Source organism: Cyclopterus lumpus, chromosome 15, assembly GCF_009769545.1.
Source record: "Cyclopterus lumpus isolate fCycLum1 chromosome 15, fCycLum1.pri, whole genome shotgun sequence".
NCBI classification, from domain to species: domain Eukaryota; kingdom Metazoa; phylum Chordata; class Actinopteri; order Perciformes; family Cyclopteridae; genus Cyclopterus; species Cyclopterus lumpus.
In genome coordinates, this window is record NC_046980.1 from 2,784,489 (window position 1) to 2,810,497 (window position 26,009).

General features: G+C 40.0%; 3 protein-coding genes across 6 annotated transcripts in view; all 3 read left to right on the forward strand.

The window, feature by feature from the left end:
• Positions 1 to 5,156: 5,156 nt before the first annotated feature.
• On the forward strand, positions 5,157 to 13,676 carry lnpk (lunapark, ER junction formation factor). Of its 3 annotated transcripts, none has more exons than XM_034551604.1 (16): positions 5,157 to 5,287; positions 5,934 to 5,989; positions 6,864 to 6,905; positions 7,314 to 7,364; positions 7,460 to 7,596; positions 7,760 to 7,818; positions 8,142 to 8,182; positions 8,390 to 8,473; positions 8,581 to 8,632; positions 8,810 to 8,926; positions 9,200 to 9,310; positions 9,454 to 9,559; positions 10,013 to 10,083; positions 10,174 to 10,344; positions 10,888 to 10,977; positions 11,969 to 13,676. In XM_034551604.1, exons 2-16 carry the CDS (start codon positions 5,963 to 5,965, stop codon positions 12,223 to 12,225), a joined length of 1,416 nt encoding a protein of 471 aa, XP_034407495.1. In that variant the 5' UTR covers positions 5,157 to 5,287; positions 5,934 to 5,962; the 3' UTR covers positions 12,226 to 13,676. The 3 variants fall into 3 exon arrangements, with proteins under 3 accessions (XP_034407495.1, XP_034407496.1, XP_034407497.1); XM_034551605.1 differs by having other exon boundaries at positions 9,218 to 9,310; XM_034551606.1 differs by lacking the exon at positions 10,888 to 10,977.
• Positions 13,677 to 14,996: 1,320 nt separating this feature from the next.
• On the forward strand, positions 14,997 to 23,248 carry plekha3 (pleckstrin homology domain containing, family A (phosphoinositide binding specific) member 3). Its single transcript, XM_034551632.1, has 8 exons — positions 14,997 to 15,341; positions 16,888 to 17,004; positions 17,095 to 17,244; positions 18,002 to 18,123; positions 18,247 to 18,351; positions 19,230 to 19,273; positions 19,979 to 20,073; positions 20,637 to 23,248. The coding sequence occupies exons 1-8, from the start codon at positions 15,302 to 15,304 to the stop codon at positions 20,744 to 20,746; spliced, it is 783 nt and encodes a 260-aa protein (XP_034407523.1). The 5' UTR covers positions 14,997 to 15,301; the 3' UTR covers positions 20,747 to 23,248.
• Positions 23,249 to 25,234: 1,986 nt separating this feature from the next.
• LOC117743793 (protein phosphatase 1 regulatory subunit 1C-like) overlaps positions 25,235 to 26,009 on the forward strand; it is a 9,947-nt gene continuing 9,172 nt past the window's right edge. For both annotated transcript variants that reach the window (XM_034551646.1, XM_034551647.1), the window contains exon 1: positions 25,235 to 25,339. In XM_034551646.1, coding sequence (XP_034407537.1) covers positions 25,259 to 25,339 — 81 coding nt within the window. In that variant the 5' untranslated portion in view covers positions 25,235 to 25,258. The remainder of the gene's footprint in view (positions 25,340 to 26,009) is intronic.

The window sequence follows — 26,009 nt, forward strand, 5'->3', positions numbered from 1 at the left end:
ACCTCCACGTTCACCGGTGATGGGTGAAGCATCAATCCCTCATGTTTTATTTGATTGTTGACGATGACGTCAGGGTGCAGTACATATAGCGTCACCTTATTACGTCTTTGTAGGGAAAATATTCTTTTTACACACAAGATTTTTTAAAAGGCTCAATAATTTCGTTTTATGATTACATTTGTGCATTTGCCTAAAACATTAAAATGTCTACCAGCATGTTTTAATTTAACATTTAATCTGCTCACTATTTTGCAAACTATATTATACCGTATAATTATTTTTTCTTAAATTGAATACTTTTTTACTTTGTTGATAATCAACAACTAATTGTGAATATTCCATATTTTTTCAATACATATGCAACGCCTCACTTATTGCTGAAGGTAAAACATGTTCAGACTTTATTCTCACTTAAATCTGATTAATGAGAATACATCAAGGGACATATCATCAATATCATGCAAAATAAGCATTAACAGCCAGCTACCATGATGTAGAATGGTAAGCTATTAATATATTAACACGGATACATTAGCAGCAGTATGTCCGTGACCCATTAGACTCCATCAATAATCACTAACAATAGTTTTTTGTTGTAACAACAACAGTAAACAAGTGGTTGTCAGCAGAAGAAGAAGCAACTGTCGTAGTCAAGTTATTTGTATCGAGGCCTTATGATCTATAAGAGCGCGATAAAAATAAAATGTTGAGGGGCTTTCCCAGTTATTGCTCCACAAATGTATATCAAAAGACACTTTTTATGTTATGCATATGTCATGAGGACATCTCACTGAGACACATTGTTCTGCTCGAAGGTCACTGGTGCTTCACGCACAGTTGTTTCTATCCAGACTTTTGATGTTCTGCTTGTACACAGAGAGCATGTACGGTCTGACTGTCACATGCTGCGTGCTGCACGCACATTCACATGGAGGCTCAAGTAAAGGCCATTTTGATGCCACATGATTAAAAAAAAAGGTTATTTTTATTGATAAACAGAAAGGATGGCCAAAGCCACACTTAGCCTCTGAACCCAGATCTTAAACGACCGCAGCGACTTTTAAACCGCACCAACAACATGGAAACGGGCCCGACCGACCTGAATCCATGCGGCCGCCTCTCCTCTCCATCTTGTGTCTGCAGCGTCTCCGCTCAGCTTCACGATGCTTCACGGGCTCTGGAGACAGCAGACGGACACCATGAGCGGTTTGACTGCCTCTCTGTTGCAACGAATAGAGAATAGAAAAACACTTTAATCTCTATTTTTGGGTTTTTTTGCATGCGAAAAAATACTTTGGTTTGCATGTGCAAGATCTGCTATTATCTATGCTATTAAAAAAGGGGTGCAATTTAAAACATGTCACATCCAGACAGCATGCAATAAATCACACACGGCACGCTTCTCTAGGAGCACCATGTGAGGACCGAATCAAGGTGAAATACATGGAAATCAAAGGCTTTAGATGCCCTAAAATATGTCTTAATTAAGGAAAACGGGGACGAACGGAGAAAAGGCCCCGAGTACGTCGGAGATGTAAATCACGGCCTTTAAAAAAAGAGAATTTGTTCACACCATTGTCATGAAATATAATGCTAATTGTCCGCGTGCTAGTCTTGAACGGTGTAGTGAAGATATATATGTTATGTGTAAATAACAAGTGTCCGTCTGCCGAACAAGAGGGACGTCTTTCACACGGGAGACATTTTGACGGCTTAAAATACGAGAAGTGAAGACGGTGTGAAGATTTAAATCGGTGGCTGAATTTCACTCGGCCTGCTTCGGGTTTTTTTTTTAAGGGTCCCGCTATACCACGCGAGGGTGTTTGTCGACTCTCTCGCACCTTCACGGTTTACCGGGACGATGGAGAATGGAGCCGTCGTTAACGGTTTTAATAACACCAGTCTGCTCTGACAAAAAAAGAAAAGCAATCATTCTTATTTGCTGTATTTGGGGAAAGATTCTCGAAATGTAATTTTGTTTTTTGGGGCACAAAAAAAAGTTATAGGTCTAGGCAACAAAAAACACTTTATTAGGTTTCAGGAAAAACGATCACGAACGTTTTGGCTTCGGCAACAGACCATAAACGCCCCGATATGGTGTCAACCAGCGGCCTCTTGGTGCAGAGTCCATGTTGGACCCGTCCACCTCACGAGCACCTTTCTGGATATTAAATATGCGGCGTCTCTTAATGCTCAGACTGGGCGCTGTGGATGCATGACGTCTGTGCTCCCAGTTGACTTTCCATTGGCACGTCGTGACTGTTTCACACGCGGCCGTGATGGATGGATGCGCGGTGCTGACGGAGGCTTTTCATTGGACTCCATCGTGGGGCGTCTCTGCAGGTGGGCTGGTTCCTCTCGGTTCCTCTCTCTGCAGGTGTTCACGGATGCTTCTCGGACCAGGAGGGCCGTGCCATGAGGAGTGAATGTGCATTCTTTACACCACCAGAGACGGTTTTGTTTCCATCCCATACGCTTGGACAATGTGAATTATAATGTACAGAAACTCAGGGCTGTCGAGAACCTTTCTGTGCACATTCTTTTAGCCGTTTTGAACAAATGTAGCACTAAAAATGTGCATATATGGACTTATTTTAATCATCACAAATTGGCTGAAACTGGAAACCACTTATAGGTCACCAAGAGATATAAAACCCTTACAATTATATAATAAATAAGAGATGTTTGCTATTTAATGCTCTGCAGCTAAATGTAAGTCAATGCAATATTATGATCAAGAAAAACAAAAGAGAGCTTTGTGCTTTTATGTTTGGTTACTGCAACACGACAACTATATCAGAACAAAAATAATAAACCATGAAGCTTCTTTATAAAGTGAAATCACACGTGAACTGAAGTGATTTCAGTATTCGGTCTAAATCGATCAACGAATGGGATTCAGGCCAAATATATTGTGGTCTCGTCTTTGCTTTAAACCATCTGAAACGTCAAAAATATGGTACATATATGTTTAATATGTGTTAAATAACAATTGTCTATTGAGAGATAAGGGACACCGTGGATCTCACAGCAGCAGCATTACCCTTATATCGTTTCCCTTTTTTTCAGGTATTAAAAAAAAAAAAAAAAAAGGGTTACCTCGTGGCGGCGTCGGTCGGCCTCGTGGACATTTGTCCTCAAAGCAGGTGTCTCCCTTTTCTCTGCCAGACAACAACAGGGCCCGGCCGATCCCATAAAGGGGTCTAACTCAACCCCCCCAGAGACCAAGTGTCTTTGAACCGCGGGCCGCTCGGTCCACGCAGACGTGGCAAATGGTGGCACGCCGGACCCGACCCCCCTTCCATCCTGGAGGACTTGGAGGGAGGCAGACGTGGCTCAATTAAACCAGACCACGGGGATATTAATTAAGAGCACCTCGCGGAGGGATCGCTAGGAAATATAGCGCAGGGGTCCCCGCTGCGTTTCATTTATTACGTGCACCATTTTTAATGATCGAGCCAAATTTCACTGCGGAACAAAACATGGTATGTTACAGTTATACGTGTATGGAGCGAGCAGCCTGGGGTCTAAAGTACAAATCAACACATGAATATCACATTATTGCAATAATGTTTTGTTTTTTTCCAAATAAAATACATGTAAAGTACAACCTGTTCATTAAAATCTCCAAAAGATTCAAACACAAACCGCCTGATTCTTTCATTGACAAAAACACAAAGATGATGTGATTACACACACACACACACACACACACACACACACACACACGCTAGAGGGCCTATTTTGTAGAAGAGTTGTAAAAAAATAAAAATAAAGTCCCCACTTTTGATTTTCATCTTAGTGTTTAATTCATTATGGGTTAATGAAACGGAAATAACATCGACATCAAGATTACTAATCAGTTATAATACACATCATGTGTTTGTGTGTGAGAGAGAGAAGGAGAGAGGGAGGGAGAGGGGGAGAAGGAGGAGGAGGGGAGAGAACGTTTTATTAGGCTCATAACTCTTGTGTCTCCAGAGGAAGCTGCATTCAAGCTGAAGGCCAAATCTCTGCACACTGCAGCCCATAATCCGAAACAGCTCAGCTGGGAGTTGAGCCAATGCTGCTGAATATTCGGGAGATTCCACGTCTTCACGGCGTATATTCAGGGCGTGTAACCTGCTTCATCTCAGTGTGCACGTTTGGTGTGTGACGTTCAGCATGCTTGTATTTTATTTTGTAGAATAAGTGTTTTACTAAAAAGGAGAACTACATAAATCTGAGGCTTTGCAGCCTTGAACCACGTGGCATGTGTGTGTGGTCACACTCTGTCATAATAACTCATAACAACTGCAGTTGTTGCTGATTATCTGGAAAGGAAATGGAATGTTAAATTATTACATTGCAGATATTTTTGAGATGATTTAAAAAAAAAAAAAAAAAAAACTACACGGTGACATGAATCATGACAAGACTATAATTAATTGTTTACTTTATGATGTTATATCGTCACCGTTTATAATAATCACATGTGTGCGCCATCTAGTGGTGAAAAAGGGGACTCGCATTTTACGATTAGAGTTAAAAAAAAAAAGCAAGAGGCTGTTTGAAGATAAGATATTACTTTATTCAAATTTCGTGAAGCAGCAGCCAACATGTTTACATATATACAATAAAATAAAATAGCTAGGCCCAGCCTTTACATTATTTCCTGTGAATATTTATCATTTGATGATGTGCATACTCAGTCATTTGATGTTTGCTGGACACTGGAATTAATTATTCTCCATAAAACTCCATATAAAAAAAATAAACAATGCATCATATACTTTGAATAATGCATTTATTATTTTTTAATTTAATTTAACATTTTATATTGAACATTTTATTTAAAAAATGATTAATTTATATTTTAAATAGTACTTTATTTCGATTTTTTAAATTATTATTTATAAATTATTATTATAATATTTATTTAAAAAGAGCAACTGTAACATATACAATCCCCCCCCCCCCCCAATAAATCACTAAAGTATTCTGATTCTGATATATAACTTTGTAATCAATTAGTTCATTTAATTATTTAATTGACAAATCGTTCCAGTTGTTTCTGCCTCCAGGTCATCACGACTTGATCCAAGGGCAAGAAAGAACTACAACCGCGCAAAGCACTCTGGGAAAAAACCCCAAAAACAATCTCCGGTCCCGGGTGACGTCATCACGCACGACGTCAACTGACGCTCGCCTCCTCGACAGCACCACGCCGTAGATTGGCAGTAGAGGTGTCAGCTAAAGCTAAACAGCGACGGCGTTGCGGTTTCTGCGCCTCTTAAGGCCTCTTAATGTGAGTATTTAGTTTAAATTAAAGCCCCGAATGACACGAGCGACCCTTTAAAGACGGCGTGTGGCGCGCGACGATGCTAATCTGTCATTGTTATTGTCGCGCTAGCTAGCTAGCAGGCAGGTGAACCGTGTCACGTCTTGAAGAAAGAAGCAGTTTTTTTCGTTGGAACATTAATATGATTTACGTCTGGTGTCTATAGCTAAGAGTTTTATATCTTATTAGCTTAAAAAGATCACAAAAGTAGACTTTTTTTATTATTAACTTACTCAAAGAAATGTACTGAAACCATACAAACTTTCTGTAAATAATGTAATATTTTGCTAGTGAACTTAGGAAGCTGTGCACTTGATTGTAAATGTGAAGTCCATGCTGCTGCCTCTTACTGGAGTGACTGGCAGCTGTGATGCAACAACCACAGCCACATTACGTCATGTATATAACAATATGATATGTCACAGCTAATGTTATCTTTTTAGTGTTAAATATATGAGAGAATAAGAGGTTCTGTAGCAAAACGTTTCCTTAGTAAATGCACAAAGGCAACCATTGTGAACGGGTTCTCTATGGGCAGCTTGATGAACCCTGTGATGTCAATGCAGGGCTTACATGTGGTGTTTAACTTAACGGGGACTTCCTGTTTCCACAGTGAAGAGGAGACGACTGTCATTTACAGACATGGGGGCCCTGATATCCCGATGGAAGGTACGTGGATGAGAGAAATGTAAATTAATAACACTTCAGGGTTTTAAATGCAGAACAAGAAAGTGAAAATCAAGGAGTTAACACGTCACAACGCAAAGAGAATGCAAGATAAAAACAAAACGGTTACAAGACGAGACTAATACAGTTTTAAAAAAATCAAATCTATAAAGTCTTTTTTAAGAAAGATGGCTAAACTGATTTGGTTGACCGGAGCTTTTCAGGGAGAGAGCTGGGCCGACGTTTATAGGGCGGCCTTTCATTCCAGGGATTTAAGAGGGCTGAAATCTTATCATGGGGCCAAGTTATGCAGCACGTCAGCCAGTATTCATAACGTCTTAACAACAGTTCCACGATATCAATAAGACTGTAAACAACTGAATTATTTTACTTCACAAGCTTCGAACGGTGAGACAAAACAAATCAGTTCTGAGCACTGAATCCAAGTAAACTGTGTCTTGTGTTCTACTTAAATGATGAACGTGTTTGAGATGATTTGGTCGTGTTAACTGTCGACTCAGTGAACCCTAACCCAGCCGAGCTAGAAGCAATTCATGAGCTATTTTAAGACATTCTGGAGAAGTCAAAGGGAAAGTAAGTAAGGCAGACAGGGGGAGAAATAGAAAGTGCATTTTTCAGAAGGAGAGTAAGAAGTATAAACAGAGGAATACACATATGTAGTAGAGACATGTGAAGTTACATTTTATATTGTTTACGTTCAGGCCTTGAGTGTGTTTACAGAAAACCGGGTTGATTGATTACTGACACATCAGTCAGTTGTGAATCTGTTGGCTGTGAGCAACACTGATGCTTTTTTCTGTCATTTTGTCTGATGAACCCAGTGCTGATTTGTACTGTTATTTTATCCTCAATGCAGACAAAGCCAACCACAGTGGAGCAGCTGGAGAACATCGACAAGGTACCGACTGAACACCGCGTCTGATTTCATCCACTCGCACTAAAGGCGGCCATGTTTTTCTCCGTCACTCAGTTTCTCCGGGTTTTTCTTTTTAAATTATGAGCGCAGTCAAATGATACAGTTTGCTTTTTAGTTCCTCATAATTAAGATGTACAGTTATACGACCAATCGGGGGGGGGGGGGGGGGGGGGGCCCTTTCTCAACAGCAGGATGATTGAATTACGTGATGATCCCACTGAACACAACTCAGGAACGTCCTCAAGCCCGCTTCATGGCGGTCACTTGTTTCAACCCAAAACTCATATTTGAGCATCGCAAATGAAATCAGAGAACAAATGGATCTTAACTTAACGGGATTTTTTTGCACACTGTTTGAATAACCTTTAACCCTTCATGCTTCCCTTGCAGGAGATTACAGAGCTCGATGAGTTCAGAGCCAAAAACCAACGTCTGCAAAAGGTAGAGTCAGCGAAACATCCCAGATGTGCGGAGATATGCTTACATTGCAGTTTTTCGTCTCTCTCACCGTGGTGTGTGTGTGTGTGTGTCTGCAGCTGTGGATCGGCCGGTTGCTCTTCTACTCGTCAGTCCTGTACCTGATGACCTCGCTGGTTGTGTACTGTCTCTACCTCCCTGAACAATGGTTGCACAGAGTAGCCATGGCTCTGCCTTTCTTCGTATACCCCGTGCTGTGAGTGCTCACATTGTTTTATCCTTCACAGCCACCATTTGAATACCCGGTTCCTTCTGAGCATGGCGTTTTTTTTTTCTTTGAGAGGCTGTGCAGTGAGAAAAGTGAGTTCACGTTAAAGTCTTGATTATGAAGAACAGCAACGTATCTCCCTCGTCCTCAGGGTGTGGCTCATCAGGAAGCTGTTGGTCTTTCTCTTTTCCAAACGCACTGAGAGAAACAGTAAGTGGTCCATCTATTCATCGAGTTCACACACAATGTATCCGTGTCAGGGTTTTGTTAATGTTATGACTTAACAAAGTACACTTTGACTGAGCATTCTTCAATCATTTTTATAACCTCTTGTTTTCCCGTGTCAGACTCAAACTCACCACTCTGTTATTATTGTCATACTCTTATACATTCTTAACAGTGGTAAACTATTCTGTTTTTTCACACATGGAATAATACAAAAAAAGCAATCTCTGCAAGTATACAACACTTCATTATGTTTGACAGAGTATCTGGAATGAATTGACAGTGATGACAATTTCTGCTTTTTTCAGATGATAAATTGGAAGATTTAAAAGTTTCCAAAAAGAGGATCGTAAGTGTCCAAATCTTTACAATCAACATTAAATATACGTGGCTTTTACTGACTTGTTTGGATGTCATGTTTTACTTTCTGTTTCTTTAATGTTGTCTTCCCTTCTCGTCGTTTAGGTTTTGCTAATTAAAAAAAGGGTTCTGTGGGTTTGAACTAACGGATCCAGTGCACGTGTTCAAATGACCGTTTCCTGGTTTGTGTTTGCAGCTGGAGGAAGTGATGGAAACGGAGACGTACAAAAACGCCAAACTCATCCTGGAGCGCTTCGACCCCGACGCTAAGAAGAAAGCCGTGAGTGACGTTGTCGTTTTCATTTAGTTTCTCTCTCGTTTCGTCTTTTCGTTGTTTTTCTGTTTCGGTAGACTTTCGTTTGATTTTGTTTGCCCGTTATGTCGTAGGAGCTGGAGTCGACTCCGGTGCGTCCTCAGATGACTCCCAGGCCAGGACAAGGTATGACGCACATCAACACACAACGGCAAAGATAGAGCGTCACGTTTTAAAAGTGAGTCGAGTGGCGGTTCGATGGAGGTCTGCAGAGACGAGAGCAGCAAAAAGGATGGACGCAGCAAATTCTGCCATCTGTGAATGACCGAGCTCTATGATTATTGTCCCCTCCCTCTTATGCAGAGCTTCGGCAGAGGGGGATGCCAATGAGGCCCATGCCGATGGGCACCCCGGCTGCCATGGCAATGACTCCCCCACCTGGAGCACGGCCCCAGTTGGGACCAGGGGGCACACCAGTGGGTAAGGGGCCACACAGAGATACTTAAGATCAAGTGTGATGAAGCATCGCAGCTTTGCAAGTGCGTCGGCTTTGACCCACGCGGCACCGCGAGTCGCCGGCGAGAGCTCGTCAGTCGAGGATCATTCCCGGTGTCCGTCGGTGCAGATCCTCAGACGCTGGGCGGAGCACCAAGTCAAACGCAGCTGGAGTGAACAGAAAGCGCCGCTGCCCTTTTGACTTGGTTGTTTCACACGTGCGTCCGTGTCTTCATCTCGTGTCGCTCTCCCTCCCAGAACCTGTCCCTCTCTCAGCTCCAGGAGGACCGCCGGAGAGATCTGCCCTGTCTGCCTCCGTCCTCCAGGGGGCGATACCCAGGACCTCCTACTCTCCGATACCGGGAGTCGGTAGGTTGCGAAGCATCTCGTCCTAAATACTTCTACGTGTGCATGAAATAAGAAGCGCCTGCTCTGGCTGGTTTCTGCTGTCTCAGTTTGTGTGTGTGTGTGTGTGTGTGTGTGTGTTCATGTCTATCTGTTTTCTTTTAAAGGGATGCACCCACCAGGTCCTCCATTAGCCAGACCCATCCTGCCCAAAGAAAGGGGAGCTGTGGACCGAGTCATAGAATACCTGGTCGGGGATGGACCACAGAACAGGTGAAGACCCTTCTGTTAGACGTAACCCCGCCTTGTGGAAGTAGCTTGTAACTTTTACCCAAAAGTAATGGCAGCAGAATGATGAATATGATACGAGACGTGTACCCCACAGCATGTGCTTAAATAAATGGTAGAAAGGAAATAAAAAGGTGCTGCTGCGGCGCCCTCGAGCAAGACACTGAACCCCCAGTTGCTCCCCGGGCGCTTCGCTGCAACCCACTGCTCCTTAATTAGTATTACATTATTAGTATTACCACTTGAAGTAAAGCACATGCTGTGGGGTGAATATAGTGTCCTGTGGTTCCTCCGGGAAAGCAGCTCATCACTGACGGAAGAAGATTAATGGAAATGAACTTTTACTAAGCGCTTACTTGAAGGCACTGAACAACAAAAGTATTTTATCAAACAGTATCTGCCTCTGTCCCTCCTTCCTTCCTTCCTTCCTTCCTTCAGATACGCTTTGGTCTGCCAGCAGTGTTTCTCTCATAACGGCATGGCTCTGAAAGAAGAGTTTGAATATCTCGGTAAGAGCAGGAACGCACCACAATAAGAACTCTCGACGAAGAGGGAACACAATGTACATTTATATGAACAACCTCTCCTCCTCATCTCAGCGTTCCGTTGTGCGTACTGCTACTTCCTGAACCCGGCCAGGAAGACGCGCCCTCAGGCTCCCAGGCTCCCTGAGTTCAGCTACGAGAGGAGGCTGCGGGCCGACTCGCCTTCCCCCGGACCAGCGCCGCGTTCTGGGACGGACACGGAGGAGAGCGCGCCCCCCTCTGGAGGTACTGAAATGAAACGACCCCTTCTCACCGCCCCGAGCATCTTAATGTGACTACCGCTCGTGTTCAAGGCTTCCTAGAGTAGTGCTCCGGTTGACCCTTTTCCTCATTAGTTGATGTTTGATTCTTTCCATCTCAATGTTAACCATGTCGGCTTCCACCCTCGTGTAGTTGTTAGTGAGCAAGGAGCCAGCAGAGGTGAGACACCGCCACCTTTTCAAATAGCACCACCCTCGTTGCTGCAAAAAGCAACAGAGAGTTTTTAAAGAAATTGTAACGTTAGAATTGAGAATTACAGCTGGAGCGAGTTAATCGCTCGATATCTTCCATTCGTGTTTTTGTTACCAGATGAAATCGGTTGAACTGAATTGGTTCCTTCGAGGTGCAAAGCAATCGTTTGCTGTCGTGGCGATGCAACACAAACTAGGGGTCGCTTGTACCCAACTGTCAGTGTACTGTTCGTTCCTCAGCACATTTCCTGTGAGCACACTGAGCGTGTCGCGGACCAGTGAGGTTTGGGGTTTAACCGTGTGATCTCGCCTCTAGCCAAGGCCCCGGCTCCCTGGAATTTGGTCCACAATTTCCGGATCCAGCAGAGTCCAAAGGACCCTCAGAACCGACCTCTGCAGAGTCCAGGTTCCCCTCCCTCTCCCTGTGCACCCGTCTGATCCGGGCTTAATCTCAACTGATTCGATGGGTCCATTTCCTCTCGCTGTTAGAATCCATAACGTGGTAGAACTGCTCCCTCTAATCACACACACAAAAAAAATCTCACGGTTGAAGCCGTTATTATGGGATGTTTTCACCAGACCTGGGTCCAGCGGTGTCTCCAAATACCTTTTTTTGATCTCATTCAGAGGATTAAAATGAATCTGGTTAGAAAAATCACAAACGGAATAACTGAGCTGTTGTTTTCTGAATTATCCAGAACCACAAACGTTTGCTTAGGAAATTCTAAATATAAATATAAATGTTCATGTTCAAATATAAAATACACGCGTTTGACCCAGATCTGGTCTTCAGGATGCATTTCCAAATTGATTGATTTTGCTTTCTAACCTCCACATTTAAAGAGTCACTTCATGGAACAACTAAACGGGTCAAATACGTTGTGCGTAAGCTTTTAAATTGAGTCTGATAATTTAACCCCCATTCAGACGAGATGTTTTTCTTTCGGGTATCTCTGGAGATTATAATACAAAAACTCTGATTTTAGTGGTTTTAATCCGACCTTCACCCCATAATTTAGGGCCCGTCTTTAGCTTTTAAAGTCTGTACGTCGTGTGACTATTCCATGACGAGGCGCCTCCTGTAATTGATTTGAGTATTGATTCAATGTCCACAGTGAAACATGCCAATGGTTCTGGTGCTGATGGTGGAAGGGCATTCTTTCGGGTTTAATTACCCTCTTGAACGTTTTGGGATCAGAGGGTTCCTGACGCCTCTCACTCTTCTCCTCCCAACTAACAAAGGGAACGCTCTACATTTCCTTTTTTGATTTCTTTGCCACTGATTTTAACTCCCCAAAACAACCAATCGGAACGCTCCCTCTGTCTCTCACCCGGCACCCTTTCTTGGTCGTGTGCACGTCTTACCTTCATGTCTTACCTTCATGTGTTCTCCTCAGATGAGAGAGAGGTGGGGGGAGACGAAGGACCCGCGAAAGAAGTAGAGAACGAGGAGCAGCAGGAGGAAGAAGAGCAGCAGCAGCTACAGCAGGAGGAAGAGGAGCAGCAGGAGGAGCTGAAGGAGCTGAAGGAAGAAGTGGTTCAGGAGGAAGAGGAGGAGCTGAAGGAAGAAGTGGTTCAGGAGGAGGTGAAGGAGGAGGAGGAGGAGGAGCAGAGTCCCAGCGCCCCCTCTGAGACGGAGTCTCAGCCTTCGTAGTGGCCGAGGGTCCAGAGGACAGAAGCTGTTGGGTACTGGCCATTATAGACGGGCGCCATTTTAAAGCAATATAGGTGGACGAGGACCTTCAGTTTGATTCTATTCTACCTAGCAACCAAAAGCTACATCGGTCTCCACTCGCGTTTCTCTGAAGTCGACTTGTTTGTTTACACGCAGCAGATTGTGTCGACGCGTCGCGTTCAGGGCGCGTCGATCACTAGAACTGTCCGACGATATTGCCTCAAAATGATGCCGACGTATGATGTCCGCGAGAGTTGGGATCGGATCACCGGGGGGGGGGGGAGGAGGAGGTGCCGGTGCCGCATCCATGATTGTAGTTCTTTTAAAGCCGTGCCTCCGTAGAGCAGTCGGCTGCTTTTTAATGCTCGATATGTGGCGACCGACCATACTTATTACTCTTTTCAGTATTGCGTAATTTACACTCTAAGGTTCTTTTAAGGTTTGACGCGGGGGCTGCTGTGTGATTTTTGTGAATGACGGTTGATTGAATCTTAATCCCGGACCCCCCCAACTCGGCTGCTGAATATCACAGGTTACTAATATGCAAATTCAAGAATGGAACATGCTATTTTTATTGTCGTTGTGAGAAACGCATGAAAACAAAAAGCCTCTTGAATCAGGACTTCAAGGTAACGCTACTTTTTTTTTTTTTAAAGTAGTACTTTTGAACTTTGATGCATTTCTTATCCTGAACATTTTGTCCCAACACTGCCAAGTTTTAGTCCTCTCACTGCACTCAGACCAGCGCTACCTGGGATGTGAGATGCTCCCCCCCCCCCCCTCCCCCCCTCCCCCCCTCACTGCACTCAGATCAGCTGCTGAATGGATGAAACTCACCAGGAAGTCTCGACATTATTATTACAGGACTTATTTTTTTTATTTTTTTTTTTTATCGTCACCGGTGAGAAAGTTTCCTGCAGTCAAACCTGTTTGGTCAAAATGTCCCACTTTATTATTATTATTATTATTATTATTCAGTGGCGCAGCAGGAAATGTGTGTTTTTACAGGAAGTTGCACGTTTCTTTGCAGACTATTTTAAATGTGTGGGTTTAAAAAACGCGCCGCTTTAACCTCATATGTCATTTCTTCTTAACCAAGAACAAACTGAACCTTAAACCTTTTTGAAGGTAATTTATCTCCATCGGGATTATTACAAATCTAAAAAAAATGTTTTGCCAAATGCACTGTTGTGTTCCCTGATCGATGCACTGAATGTCTGTTTCTATTTATTTGGCCGTATTCCGTTTGAATCTTTTGAGGCGTTGCTGCACTGTGTGTGTGTGTGTGTGTGTGTGTGTGTTGTAATATCCATGAGCTGACAGTGTAATCTGACCCAACGCAAGAATTATTAAGGCGGTTCATCGGCCGACACTATCGCAGTGTTTCTGACAACGATTTATTCTTTTGTTATTAAATAGTGAAGAAATCACGAGTGTCTATGCACATTTCTTTTAGGTTTCGTGCGATCCTTTTTATTTGACCCTCTTTCTTCTCTTCGTGATTAGTTTCGCCCCATTTCCTACTGACACTCCCAACAGCTACTGATGGTTTCTGCCTGAAACCAGTTGGAGGCATAAATAACACAACCGTTACTACGGCGATTACCAAACGTAAAACCGTAAAGTGTTTAAATCGACGTCCGTTTTATCTATTTATTGTCATTTTAAATGTCAAATGTTTGGATTACACTTAAAATACAAGCTTTCTTCCTCCCACTTTTTATTTTATATCTGTATAAGGAATGTTTTAAAATGTACGGCACTTTGAGCTACATAGTCTGTATGAAATGTGCTATATAAATAAAGATTATTATTATTATTAATAACATCACTGTTTGGCGCCAAAGTACCTGGACTTCTAGACGGTCCCTCAGAGTGGGAGTACTGGTACCTGTAGCGTACTCCACAGTGAGGCCACACCTGGAAGAAGGTGTAGATCTGCTCCCCTGAAGAGATCTCTGTGGGATCAAAGGGCACAGCTGCATTTTTAAGAGGGTCTTTCTAGAATACTTTCACAACTTCTGGTATTCCACCAATTTAATATAACGTGGTCAGACTCAAGGAAAAAATATAATAATAAAATATCCATAAAACACTTTTAAAAACCAAAGATTACAAGATGGAAGTGGCGAACTTCAGTCCCTCTGGAGCCACAAAACGTCAACTTTTAATCGAGTTTAATCCAATATTCCCTCTTCTTTCAACTCTGTTTTAATCTCCACCATCTTCTGAGGAAAAGTTAGCCGCTAAACACAGAAGAAGCACATTGCATTCTCTAATTGTGAGTTATTGTCTCGTAATTACAAAAAATAAATGTAGGTTATACTGCAAATAAGAGACGTAGTAAAAAGAAACGATCAAAACACCTGTTATAAATAAGCAATACAAAAACGGTAATAAAAACAGTGAATAATCCACAATAACTGCAATATTATATAGACAGACAGAATAACTAAGTATAGGATGTATGGGTACAGATTGTTAAGACCTCTGAGGCAAATTTGTGATTTTGGGCGACACAAAATTAATTTAATTGAATTAATATTAATCAAAACGCATCATAAATAGTAAAACATTGATTATTGCATAATGAAAACTTGTACTTTCCTTGTACTTTGAGTAATCTGCAGATAATGATGCCCTACTTTCCCTTTTAGTAAGCTTTCAATGGAGTGTGTCCACCGCAGCAATAATGCTCCCTGTGAAATGTCCCCCACCAGGCTTCCGTAGCAAAGCTGCCGTTTTGTTGACATTTTTTCTTCTTCTTCTCCTCCATCAGCTGACTGTCCTACGAGTGAGCTGTCCAGTTCGTGAACATCTCCACGCGAAGCACACGTGAACATGACAGTGCCTCGCCATCGCTGCCGGTCCGCGCTCACGCCGCGCGTGCAGACGAACACGTCTTTAGACGACCGGAAGCTTATTTTCTAACCCGCTGAAGAGAGAGAGAGAAGAAGAAGAAGGTGGAAAAAAAAGCGAACGTTGTTGGCCAGCTAGCTTGCGTGCTATCTTCGGTTAGCTAACGGGTTAAATTAACCGATGTGAGGTGGAAACAATGGAGGGGATTCTGTACAAATGGACCAACTACATGACAGGTGAGTCTCTGTACCAATGGACGAACTACGTGACAGGTGAGACCGTCCTAACGGCTGTTTCCGCTGACGGTCTCCCGTGACGGAGCGACTAACGGCGGCGTTTGTGTTCGCCAACGGTTCTAGCTAACGGAGCGTAGCGTAGTCAGAAAGTACACAACCAATATAAATGTGTAATATATATATATGTATATTACACATATTACACACATATATGTAATAGATATTATATATTTATAATATATCTATTAAATATATATCTATTAAATATATATATTACATATATAACGTTATATATTAAATGTATATTACATATATATATGTAATATATATATATATATATATATATATATATATTACATATATATATATATATTACACACATATATGTAATAGATATATATTTATAATATATATCTATTAAATATATATCTATTAAATATATATATTACATATATAACGTTATATATTAAATGTATATTACATATATATATAATATATGTAATATATATATATTGCATATATATATAATGTGTAATATATATATATATTTATATATATATATATGTAATATATATAATATATATTTTATATATATATATATTACATCTATATTACATATATATATATATATATTATATATTGCATATATATATATTGCATATATATATATAATATATATATATATATAAATATATATATATTATATAGTATGTCATCAAACACGCAGTGTCGTTTCACTGCTGTTCAACGTGTTTAACCTGCAGCTGTTGCTAATGATATTATTATTATTATTATTATTATGCAGTATAAATGCAATAAAAAGCCACCCGCAGTGGCATTTGACCTTAATGATGGCAGCACAGTGTGTCTATAATTATTTATTTTATATTTATGTCAGCTGTGAAGGAGGTCAGAGGTCACGTGAGCAGTCTGCTCTAATTCACCTTGATGATGATAATAATAATTTTTATTTGTCTGGCACTTTTCAAGCAGATCAATGCCATTCCTTCATTTCAAAGCGTAGACGGAAGGACAAGTATTAAAATAGACTTCAATCAAGTGGTTGCACAGCAGAGCTATGTTTAGAAATTAATGAGTAAATATATAAATAATATGAATTGTCAGGAGAAAAGGCAGGTGTGTAAAAACGTGTCTTAAGCAGAACAACAGTGTCAGCAGATCTTTTATTGAACTTAGTGTCTTCTGACTCAACCGTGTCACAGGATCTGTTGCCAGATATATATATATATATATATATATATATATATATATATATATATATATATATATATATATATACGTACTTCTTACATAATAGAGAAAAGAAAGAAAGTAAATTGTCTAACTAACAGGCACATGATGTAAAGTGAAACTTTAGAAATGTGTTTCAAATCACAAATGCCAAATATTCAAAAAAACATTAAATATTCTAACTTTTAAGCTTCTTTTCTTTGGTCTATGTGAGAATAATTTGAATATCTGTAAAACAAACTTTACAAAGTGTATATTTAACATTTGACACTCTGGGCCGGTCTTCCGTCTGCAGGCTGGCAGCCGCGCTGGTTCGTCCTGGAGAGCGGAGTCATCTCTTACTACGACTGCGAGGACGACGTCGGGAAAGGAAGCAAAGGATCCATCAAGATGTCCGTGTGCGACATCAAAGGTCAGACCGCCGCCGCCGCCGTCCTTCGCTCGCGGCACGAGACAAAATCCATCCAACGTGGTTTAAAAAAAAAATAAATGTGTCTTTCAGTTCATCCGTCGGACCCGACGCGCCTGGAGTTGATCATCCCCGGCGAGCAGCATTTCTACGTCCGAGCCGTGAACGCCGCGGAGCGCCAGAGGTGGCTGGTGGCGTTGGGCTCGGCCAAAGCGGGAACGCTCGACGGCCACAAGCACAAAGGTACAGCAGGTCGCGCCGCTCGCCTCCTCGTGGAGGAAGACGGAAACCAACGTTTAGCCACTCACTTCTCTCTGCTGGGGCTTTTATTTTGTGGAGATATTTCACACATACAGTGTGTGTGTGTGTGTGTGTCTTGTTGTACAGGAAACCGATGTTTTTGCATCTCGCTAATGCAGCTAATTATTAAACAATATGAACGTGAACAATAGGCATAAACAAGAGAGACGTAAACAATAAAGACGTGAAGAAGAGACGTAAACAAGAGACGTAAACAATATAAGCGTGACTGATAGACATAAACAAGAGAGACGTAAACAATCAAGATTAAAACAATAGACGTAAACAATAGAGATGTAAACAAGAGACATAAACAATATAAGCGTGAATGATAAATAAAACACAACACTGACGGTGGGAAATTACCAGCAGCTCGGCAAATTCAGCATAATGTACCAATAAAGGAAAAGGCGTGCAGACTTTTATTGTGAAAAATCAGCAGCAAGTGGCATGTTACTGGGTACATTGTTTAAGCCACAATTCATTACAGTAGCTCATAATGTGCTCTCTTCTATTATTTATGTCATTTATTGCTGCTACCTGCACATTATATTTATTATATATTATTTATTGTGAATATGGATGATAAAGATTGTAGACGTCTCTTTCACTTGTGAAACGTATAAATTAGCCCGTTTTGGCGTTGAACAAGAGACGTGACCTGTAGATGTTTAACTTGTTGTCGTGTTTGTGTCGTCAGGTCCAGACTGTCTGAAGACGAAGATGTCTGAGCTTCGTCTGTACTGCGACCTCCTCGTGCAGCAGGTCCAAACCATCCAATCACAGCACACCTCTGACCCAGAGGAAACGCCCACTTCTGAGGTGACACGTCTTTGTTTCCACAAAGTTAGACTCATAGTTGCATCTTTTTACTTTTACACGGTATTTATTAAGAAGTTCTTAACAAACAAAATGTTTACGTCTTCATCTCCTCGGTCCCTGCAGGCCTCTCTACTCAGTGCAACCTGCGCCACCTTCATCAGGACGCTGGAGGAGTGTATGACCCTCGCCAACCAGAGTATGACCCCTGACCTTCGACCCCCTGAAAGGGTAACTCATCACACACTTTTCTCCAGCTGATTCAAGTGCAATAAGTCCACATGAAATGTGTTTTTGTTTCATAAAATATCCTGTGGTCGAAATGTTATTGTTAAAAAAAATGCGTTAAATAAGGTTTATTGGCATTTTAAACATATTTTTACGCAGAATTATTAAAAGATTAATTTAAACTATTCAAAAGAAAAGTATCAAATTCTTACATCAACGATTACTTCAACCATTACAATAATGTATTAATCGATATTAATCATCAATATTATTGTATAAACTGTTGGCAAGTCGAATTTTTAAGAAAACTTGCACTTTGTAAAGTAACTAAAGCGATCAGTTAAATGTAGTAACTAGTACAATAGATTCCTGTGTGATGCAGTGAAGTAGAAGTACCTCAAACGTGTACTTGAATACGGAACTTGAGTAAATGCACTTGGTTACAGTCCATGGCTGCTCAGTACATTAAGTATTGTCCTTAAGTAATTTTTTTTTTAATGTACTTGTATATTTTAATTTATGCTACTTTATACTTCTACTAATAAAATGATGATTTATTCTGGATAGAGCTTACCGTAGTTGAAATTATCTTTCATTGCTGTTTCATTTAGGTTTAATTCATTTAATTTAAAGTGTGTATCTTTATTGTTTGCACTGACTGCGTTTGTTGTTGTTGTTGTTGGTTGTTTTTGTTGCGCAAACATTTTCCACAGACCTAAAAATGACCCAGATTACTCAATCGCAAGAAAACCATCCCAACGGAACAGAAATCAAATGAAATGGATGAAAGAGGAATTAAATACGGTGTTAGTAAATTGGCTATAAGTATATAAAAACATACTAAAATGTATTCTCTTCCCTCTTTTTGTCCGCATGGCCAGATGAAGAGGTCCATCAGTCATCCGGGAACGTACAGCTTTGACAGGTGAGTCCAAACACACGGTGCCCCCTTCCCTCTATTTATATTATTATTATTATTATTATTATTATTATTATTATTATTATTATTAATAATAATAATAATAATAATAATAAGTTGTATAGCACTCATACAAAGATACAGCCCAACGTGCCGTTCATAACAGGACCAAATGTGAATCAGCAAGCAAAACAATTTAATAAATTATAACATTACCGTAAAAAAACATAAAATATAGAAATGCAATATTTTAAGAATATATGCATTTCATTTCTATTTGAATTAATTTCCTGGTTATTTAAACTTTTAGATTAACTTCCAACCTAAATAAGAAAAGTAAAAACATCAGGATTTTATGCACATAATGATGCATGGACTGGATCACTATTAACTTTGGCCTCTAGGGGGCAGCAATGTACATGACATTAAATAATCTTCAAGTGGGATTTCCTCCAAAATAACAGTTGTTTTAGTTTGAAACTCCTCTTTTTTGTGTTGTGAGGAAACTTTGATCTGGTTTCAGTAATAACATTTAAAGTGTGAGATAATTAATATGGCTTTAAAATACAGTTTTGGCCGTCACATCCACTGATACACTGACGGCACACCATTCAATCTGCCCATCAGGACTCTAGCTAACCTTTCACACACATTCAGCCATGTGGGGTTCATGGATACCACTGAGGCATTCATTTCTTTTGTTTTTCTCAGGTCCGGTGTGCTAAAGGAGTACTCGAGTGGAGGTCAAAGGTCAACTCAGCGCAGGAACCGGTCGTGCTCCGACAGCTCGCTTTATGATACTGAACGTAAGACACGCTGCCTTCTTCGATTGTTGTTGTTAAAGCAGCAAAACCACAGCACATAAATACTCTGTTCAGGGTTATATATTATATACATATAGAGGTATATTTTATATATATATATAATATTGTGTATATATATATATATATATATATATAATATATTTTAATATATAACATATATATTTTAATATATATATATATATATATATTATAATTTGTATATATATATATATATATATATAAATATATTTACATTATAATTTATTTATATATATATATATATAAAATGTGTGTGTGTGTATGTATATATATATATATATATATATATATATATTATTTGTTATAATATATATTATTATAAAACTCATTAGTATGCCATAAAAAATGTCATGCGTCACAATTAAGACTTATACTTAATGGAGTATTCATACTTCAGTAGAATATCTAGTATCCACCATTGATTTTACTACTATTGCTGAAAATAAATAAATATATATATTTTAAAAAAGTAGCCGATCCTAAATAAAGACAACTCGTGTGTGTGTGTGTGTGTGTGTGTGTTACAGGTGTGCTGCCCAGTGTCAACGGGGACTCGTCCTCCATCCCCGAGGAGAGGGGAGGCAGCGTGAGTCCAAAGACCACGCCCACCGACACAGACACTGACCTGTCCATCTGAAGAGGTCAACGCGAGCCCAAAGGTCGGCTCCGGACGCCGACGTCGTCTTCGGCGAACGGAGCGACGAAGACGACGGACACATCGATCTCCTCCCTCGTACTTTTCCCCCTCCGGATTGAGCCGATTGCCAAAACACGTGCACTTTGGAATCGTAATGATTGTTTGTTTTTTTCTCCTGAAGGCCGTTTTATTTTTTAAATTAATTTTTTTTATTCAGCGTTTCAGTCGCACACAGTGTAACGCGCCGGAGAGAACGGCGAGCCGGACTCGTGCCCGGAGACATCGTGAGTATTTAAAGAAGCTCAAAATCTGTGAAGAACAAAGTGAAGGAACATAGCGATCGTCGTAGGCAGCTAACGAATAACTGGATTGTTTGTTCAGCGCTTTAAAAACGGACCCGGATGGTTTGTTTAGTCTTTTTTTTAATTAATTTTTTTAAATGATTTGATGTGACATTTAAAATCAAGTATTTTCTGCCCTTTTTTTTCTTTTTATTTCACCCACACGCTCAAGAACTCGCCGAGCGTCTTCTTACGTTTCTTCTTTCTCGCCTGCGGGAAAAAAAAAAAAGCAAACGTCCCTCCAGCTTCTCGTCTTTGAGGTCGTCGTCTCCGTTGAACTCTCTCTTGAGAGCTGAAGGTCTTCGGATGCCAAAGTTTAAAAGCCGACATTAAATGTGCCATCTTTCCCAGCGAAGCTTCTTCTCCACACTTCAAAAGACTCTTAAACATTACAGATGGATGTGAACGTGTGCAAAGTTACTGCCTTCTTTTCTTTTTAATGTTCGTATTTGAGTGTTTTTTTTTGCTGATGAACTCCGGACAAAACGTTTGTTCATTTGAGCTCTCCGGGCCACCGTACATGAAGTTCTTTTTTTATAAATGATTGAAGTTCAGATGCCTTTTCCCCCTCGTGGTCTCTCTCCTCACTTGCCAAAGCTAACCAATTAGCATCGTGTCTCAAACTAAACCTCGTCGACGGTGGATTATTCGGCATTAAAACTTTTTAAATATAAAAAACGTGTAGGAAAATCTATTTATTTTTTTTCCGCCGAAGGACAAATCAATCTTCAAGTAAAACATTTCAGAGATGATTAGCTCGTGATGATTAGCTTGTGATGATTAGCTTGTGGTGATTAGCTCCTGATGATTAGCTCCTGAATCTAAGGTATGAAACTGAGCTGCAGTTAATGAGTCTAGTTTCCCGTCTTGATTAATCACCTTTTTAAAAAGGTGCCGTCAGTGATTATAATCAACGCTCTCGTAGTCAAATTCAAATTCACACGTTGACACACGTTATTGTCGACACACGTTATTGTCGACACACGTTATTGTCGACACACGTTATTGTCGACACACGTTATTGTTGACACACGTTATTTCAGCCAATCGGCGACAACGAGGCGTTTGTGCTCTCGAAGAAGAACGATTTGTTTGAGCGTGAAGTTCAAATATCACAAGAACCTGCTTTGAACACGCCGTCTGCACAAACTCTCAGTAAACAAGAGACACGTAAACAATATAGATGTAAACAATAGAGACTTAAGTAAGAGAGACATGTAAACAATAGAGATGTAAACAATAGAGACTTAAGTAAGAGAGACACGTAAACAATAGAGATGTAAACAAGAGAGGCGTAAACAGTAGAGATGTAAACGAGAGAGACGTAAAAAATAGAGATGCAAACAATAGAGCTGTAAACAAGACACGTAAACAAGAGACGTAAAAAGTAAACGTAAACGACAGACACGTAAACAATAGACACATAACAGACAATTAAACAAGAGAGACGTAAACAATATAAACGTGAACAATAGAGACAAAGAAGAGAGAGCATTCGCTGTAAAATTATATCCCCAAATAAATTAATTTTCAGATTTCTCCACAACTCTCAAAGACAACATGCGAATGATCAAGTTTGTGATCATAACGCCCTTCGTTACGATTTTAAAAGGAACAGTTTCAATATTTTGGGCAATTAGCGTGAAGACCGATATCCCTCTCTTTGTGTCACCTCCATTCAGGGCCCGGCTAGCAGTTTCCCCCCGTTCCCAGTGTTTGTGCTAAGCTACGCTAACCGCCCCCTGGCCCCAGCCTCCATGAGAGCGACGTCAATAACGTTATTCACCAAAAATGTCGAACTGTTCCTTTAATTCAACACAAACGGCTTTTTGTTCAGGGGGAGACGAACTTTAATTAAACTGCTGAATTACAACGGAAGAGTATTTTATGTCCAGTTTTTTGGGGACGAACCAGATTTTCATGCCTTAAGTGTCTCTGCACGAAGTAACGTGTGTGTGTCTGTGTGTGTGTGTGTGTGTGTGTGTGTGTGTGTGTGTGTGGTTGCATCAGACTTTGCATTATATAAATAAAACGATAATATTTTAAACTGAAAAGTGAGTTTTCTCGTCGTTTGTTTTCAAAAGTGTTATTTTTGTGCGTTTTTTATATTCACACGTGTCGAACCTGCCGTGAAGCAACAATAAATATAAATACAACTAAACGTGGCAATAACTGGATGATTCTTGTGTGTTTAAGGAGTGTGTGTATGTGTGTGTGTGTACAACAAAATGAGATTATTGCAGAAAAAACATGTTTCCAATTTTCTGAAAAAAAATACCAAAACAAAGAGGTCCTCTGTCTGATGTGTGTGTGGTTTGTTCCACCGACAGGAGCCAGAAAGCCTTCAGATGTTTCCACCACGACTGCCCACGCACACACGCACACGCACACGCACACACACACACACAGGTCATTTAAGTTTGAAATCAGACAAAGAACTGTAAATATAATTTTTTTAACCAAAGTGTTATTATATAGTTTTGATACGCAGTTAAAAAAACCTCTTTATAGCAGTTGCGTTCATGTAAACTCGGACATCTGACACTTTATTCATTATTATATTATATTATATTATTGTGGCAATGCGTCTCAATCTAGTTTTTACATGTTCAAATAATAAAACTATAATAAGAAATAATATGTGGAAAAGCACGGCAGTCAAAAGTATATTTTTGGGAATATTTGACAACCTAAAATACTGAAAGTTCACTGCATTGAATTATCAAAACTCATTAGAAACCGCTTCAATTTTAAAGTATCATGGGATGCACTTAAATATATAAAGCATATGTAAAGGTGGAGAAAAAAAAATGAAGATTCATATAAGAATTTAGATTTTTATCTTCTAAGATTCATATCGATTCATAAATTACTATGTTTAAAAATGCTTTTTCTTGCACGTGCAAAGCTAGCTGGATATAATATATGAATATCTGGCATTCAATACATCAGTATAGTATCTATAGTAATAATGCACACGCTAATAATATAACTAATAATAAAATGTTCTGTACGCTGCACATTATAGACGGAAAAAGGGGAAGACGCAGCTTTCTAATTATGAATGTTATGTTTTACTTAAAGCCTAAAAAACTAATGTTTTGGATCAATAGTGAAAGTTCCCTCATGATGAACATAGTTTTGATTATTAATTGTTGCATAAGGGATTTTTTTTTACTCACGGGAACTTTAACGATGTTAAATGGAAACGAGCTGGAACACGGACGTCACTATTCTGGGAATTTATCTTTTTAATCGACCTCGGGCGAGTTCACACACTCGGGACTTATTTCAGTATTCATACATTCAGTACATGAAAAGCTTCAATAAAATGTACGAGAAACTGAGCAAATGCACTAAAATAAGCTATTGAACATGAATGTGACCATGTGACTCATTTATAGCCCGTTAGAAACAAGATCATAATGATAACAATGCAAAGAGTCTCTAACATGAACTAAACTTGTGTTACGGGACCCAAATAACACGGAACGCTGTAAATATAAATATTATGTGAACTTTTTTTTTTTGCAGTGGTGGAATGTACATTTACACAAATACCGTAGTATTTATTATAAATGTATGCAACGTTATACTTCTATTCCTCTACATCTTAAATAAATAATGTACTTTTTACTTTTACAACGTATCTCCAGATGTGACGTGAAATGTTTCTATATATATATAAATATATATTTATATTTATATATATATATATATATATATATATATATATAAATATATATATATATATATTTATATATAAATATTTATATATATATATATTGATATATATATATATATAAATATATATATATATATATATAGATTTATATATAAATATTTATATAGATTTATATATAAATATATATATAAATATATAACATATTTCTAATATTATTAAATTTAAACTAATTCATTTTGCATTCAGTTTATTTTATTTATTAGAGTCAGGCTCTCTCTCTCTCCAAGTCTGTCAATTAGTGGTAATGGACCCCATCGGCTGGCAGAAGACCACTCCCTCTTTCCCTACTCCCTCCCTCCTTCACTCCTCTCTCTCTCTCCCTCTCCCTCCCTCTCTCTCTCCCTCTCTCTCTCTCTCTCTCTCACTCACTCTCTCTCTCCCTCTCTCTCTCTGTCTTTCTTTCGTTCTACCTCTCACTCAGTAATAATGGAGCCCAGCAGTCCGAAGAAGATCCAGTTTGCTGTCCCTCCTCTGCAGGGACAGCTGGACCCACAGGCCGCCGAACATGTGAGTGTGTGTGTGTGTGTGTGTGTGTGTGTGTGTGCGTGTGCGTGTGCGTGTGCGTGTGTGTGTGTGTGTGTGTGTGTGTGTGAGAATAAGGCTTCTGTGTGTTATCTTGTCTGGAATGTGTCTATGTGGGTGCAGAGCAGCATGTGCACACAACTCGGTCTCATGAAAACTGCTGTTTGTGTCTCTGGGTGACGGCTTGTGTGTGTGTGTCTGTGTGTGTGTGTGTGTCTGTGTGTGTTTGTGTGTGTGTGTCTGTGTGTGTGTGTCTGTGTGTGTGTGTGTCTGTGTGTGTTTGTGTGTGTGTGTCTGTGTGTGTTTGTGTGTGTGTGTGTGTTTGTGTGTGTGTGTCTGTGTGTGCTTGTGTGTGTGTGTGTGTGTCCGTGTGTGTTTGTGTGTGTGTGTTTGTGTGTGTGTGTCTGTGTGTGTCTGTGTGTGTTTGTGTGTGTGTGTCTGTGTGTTTGTGTGCGCGTCATATTTTAGGCAAATAGTTTAAAGAGGTAATATTAGCCTGCGTATAACGCTGTTTATTCCCGGAGATGTTTACAAACACTTTTCTTATCATTTCCTCAATAAGTGTCCGATTGAAGGTGAAACGTCCGTCTCACTCCCGTCCGTCTCACTCCCGTCCGTCTCACTCCCGTCACGGTCGATCGGCAAACAGCTCACG

Coding starts and splice junctions, on each gene's coding strand:
- lnpk (XM_034551604.1), top strand. CDS start 5,963: ATGGGGGCCCTGATATCCCGATGGAAG. Junction 5,990..6,863: donor CCCTGATATCCCGATGGAAG/GTACGTGGATGA, acceptor TCCTCAATGCAG/ACAAAGCCAACCACAGTGGA. Junction 8,474..8,580: donor CCGACGCTAAGAAGAAAGCC/GTGAGTGACGTT, acceptor GTTATGTCGTAG/GAGCTGGAGTCGACTCCGGT.
- plekha3 (XM_034551632.1), top strand. CDS start 15,302: ATGGAGGGGATTCTGTACAAATGGACCAACTACATGACAG. Junction 15,342..16,887: donor ATGGACCAACTACATGACAG/GTGAGTCTCTGT, acceptor TTCCGTCTGCAG/GCTGGCAGCCGCGCTGGTTC. Junction 18,124..18,246: donor AGGAAACGCCCACTTCTGAG/GTGACACGTCTT, acceptor CGGTCCCTGCAG/GCCTCTCTACTCAGTGCAAC.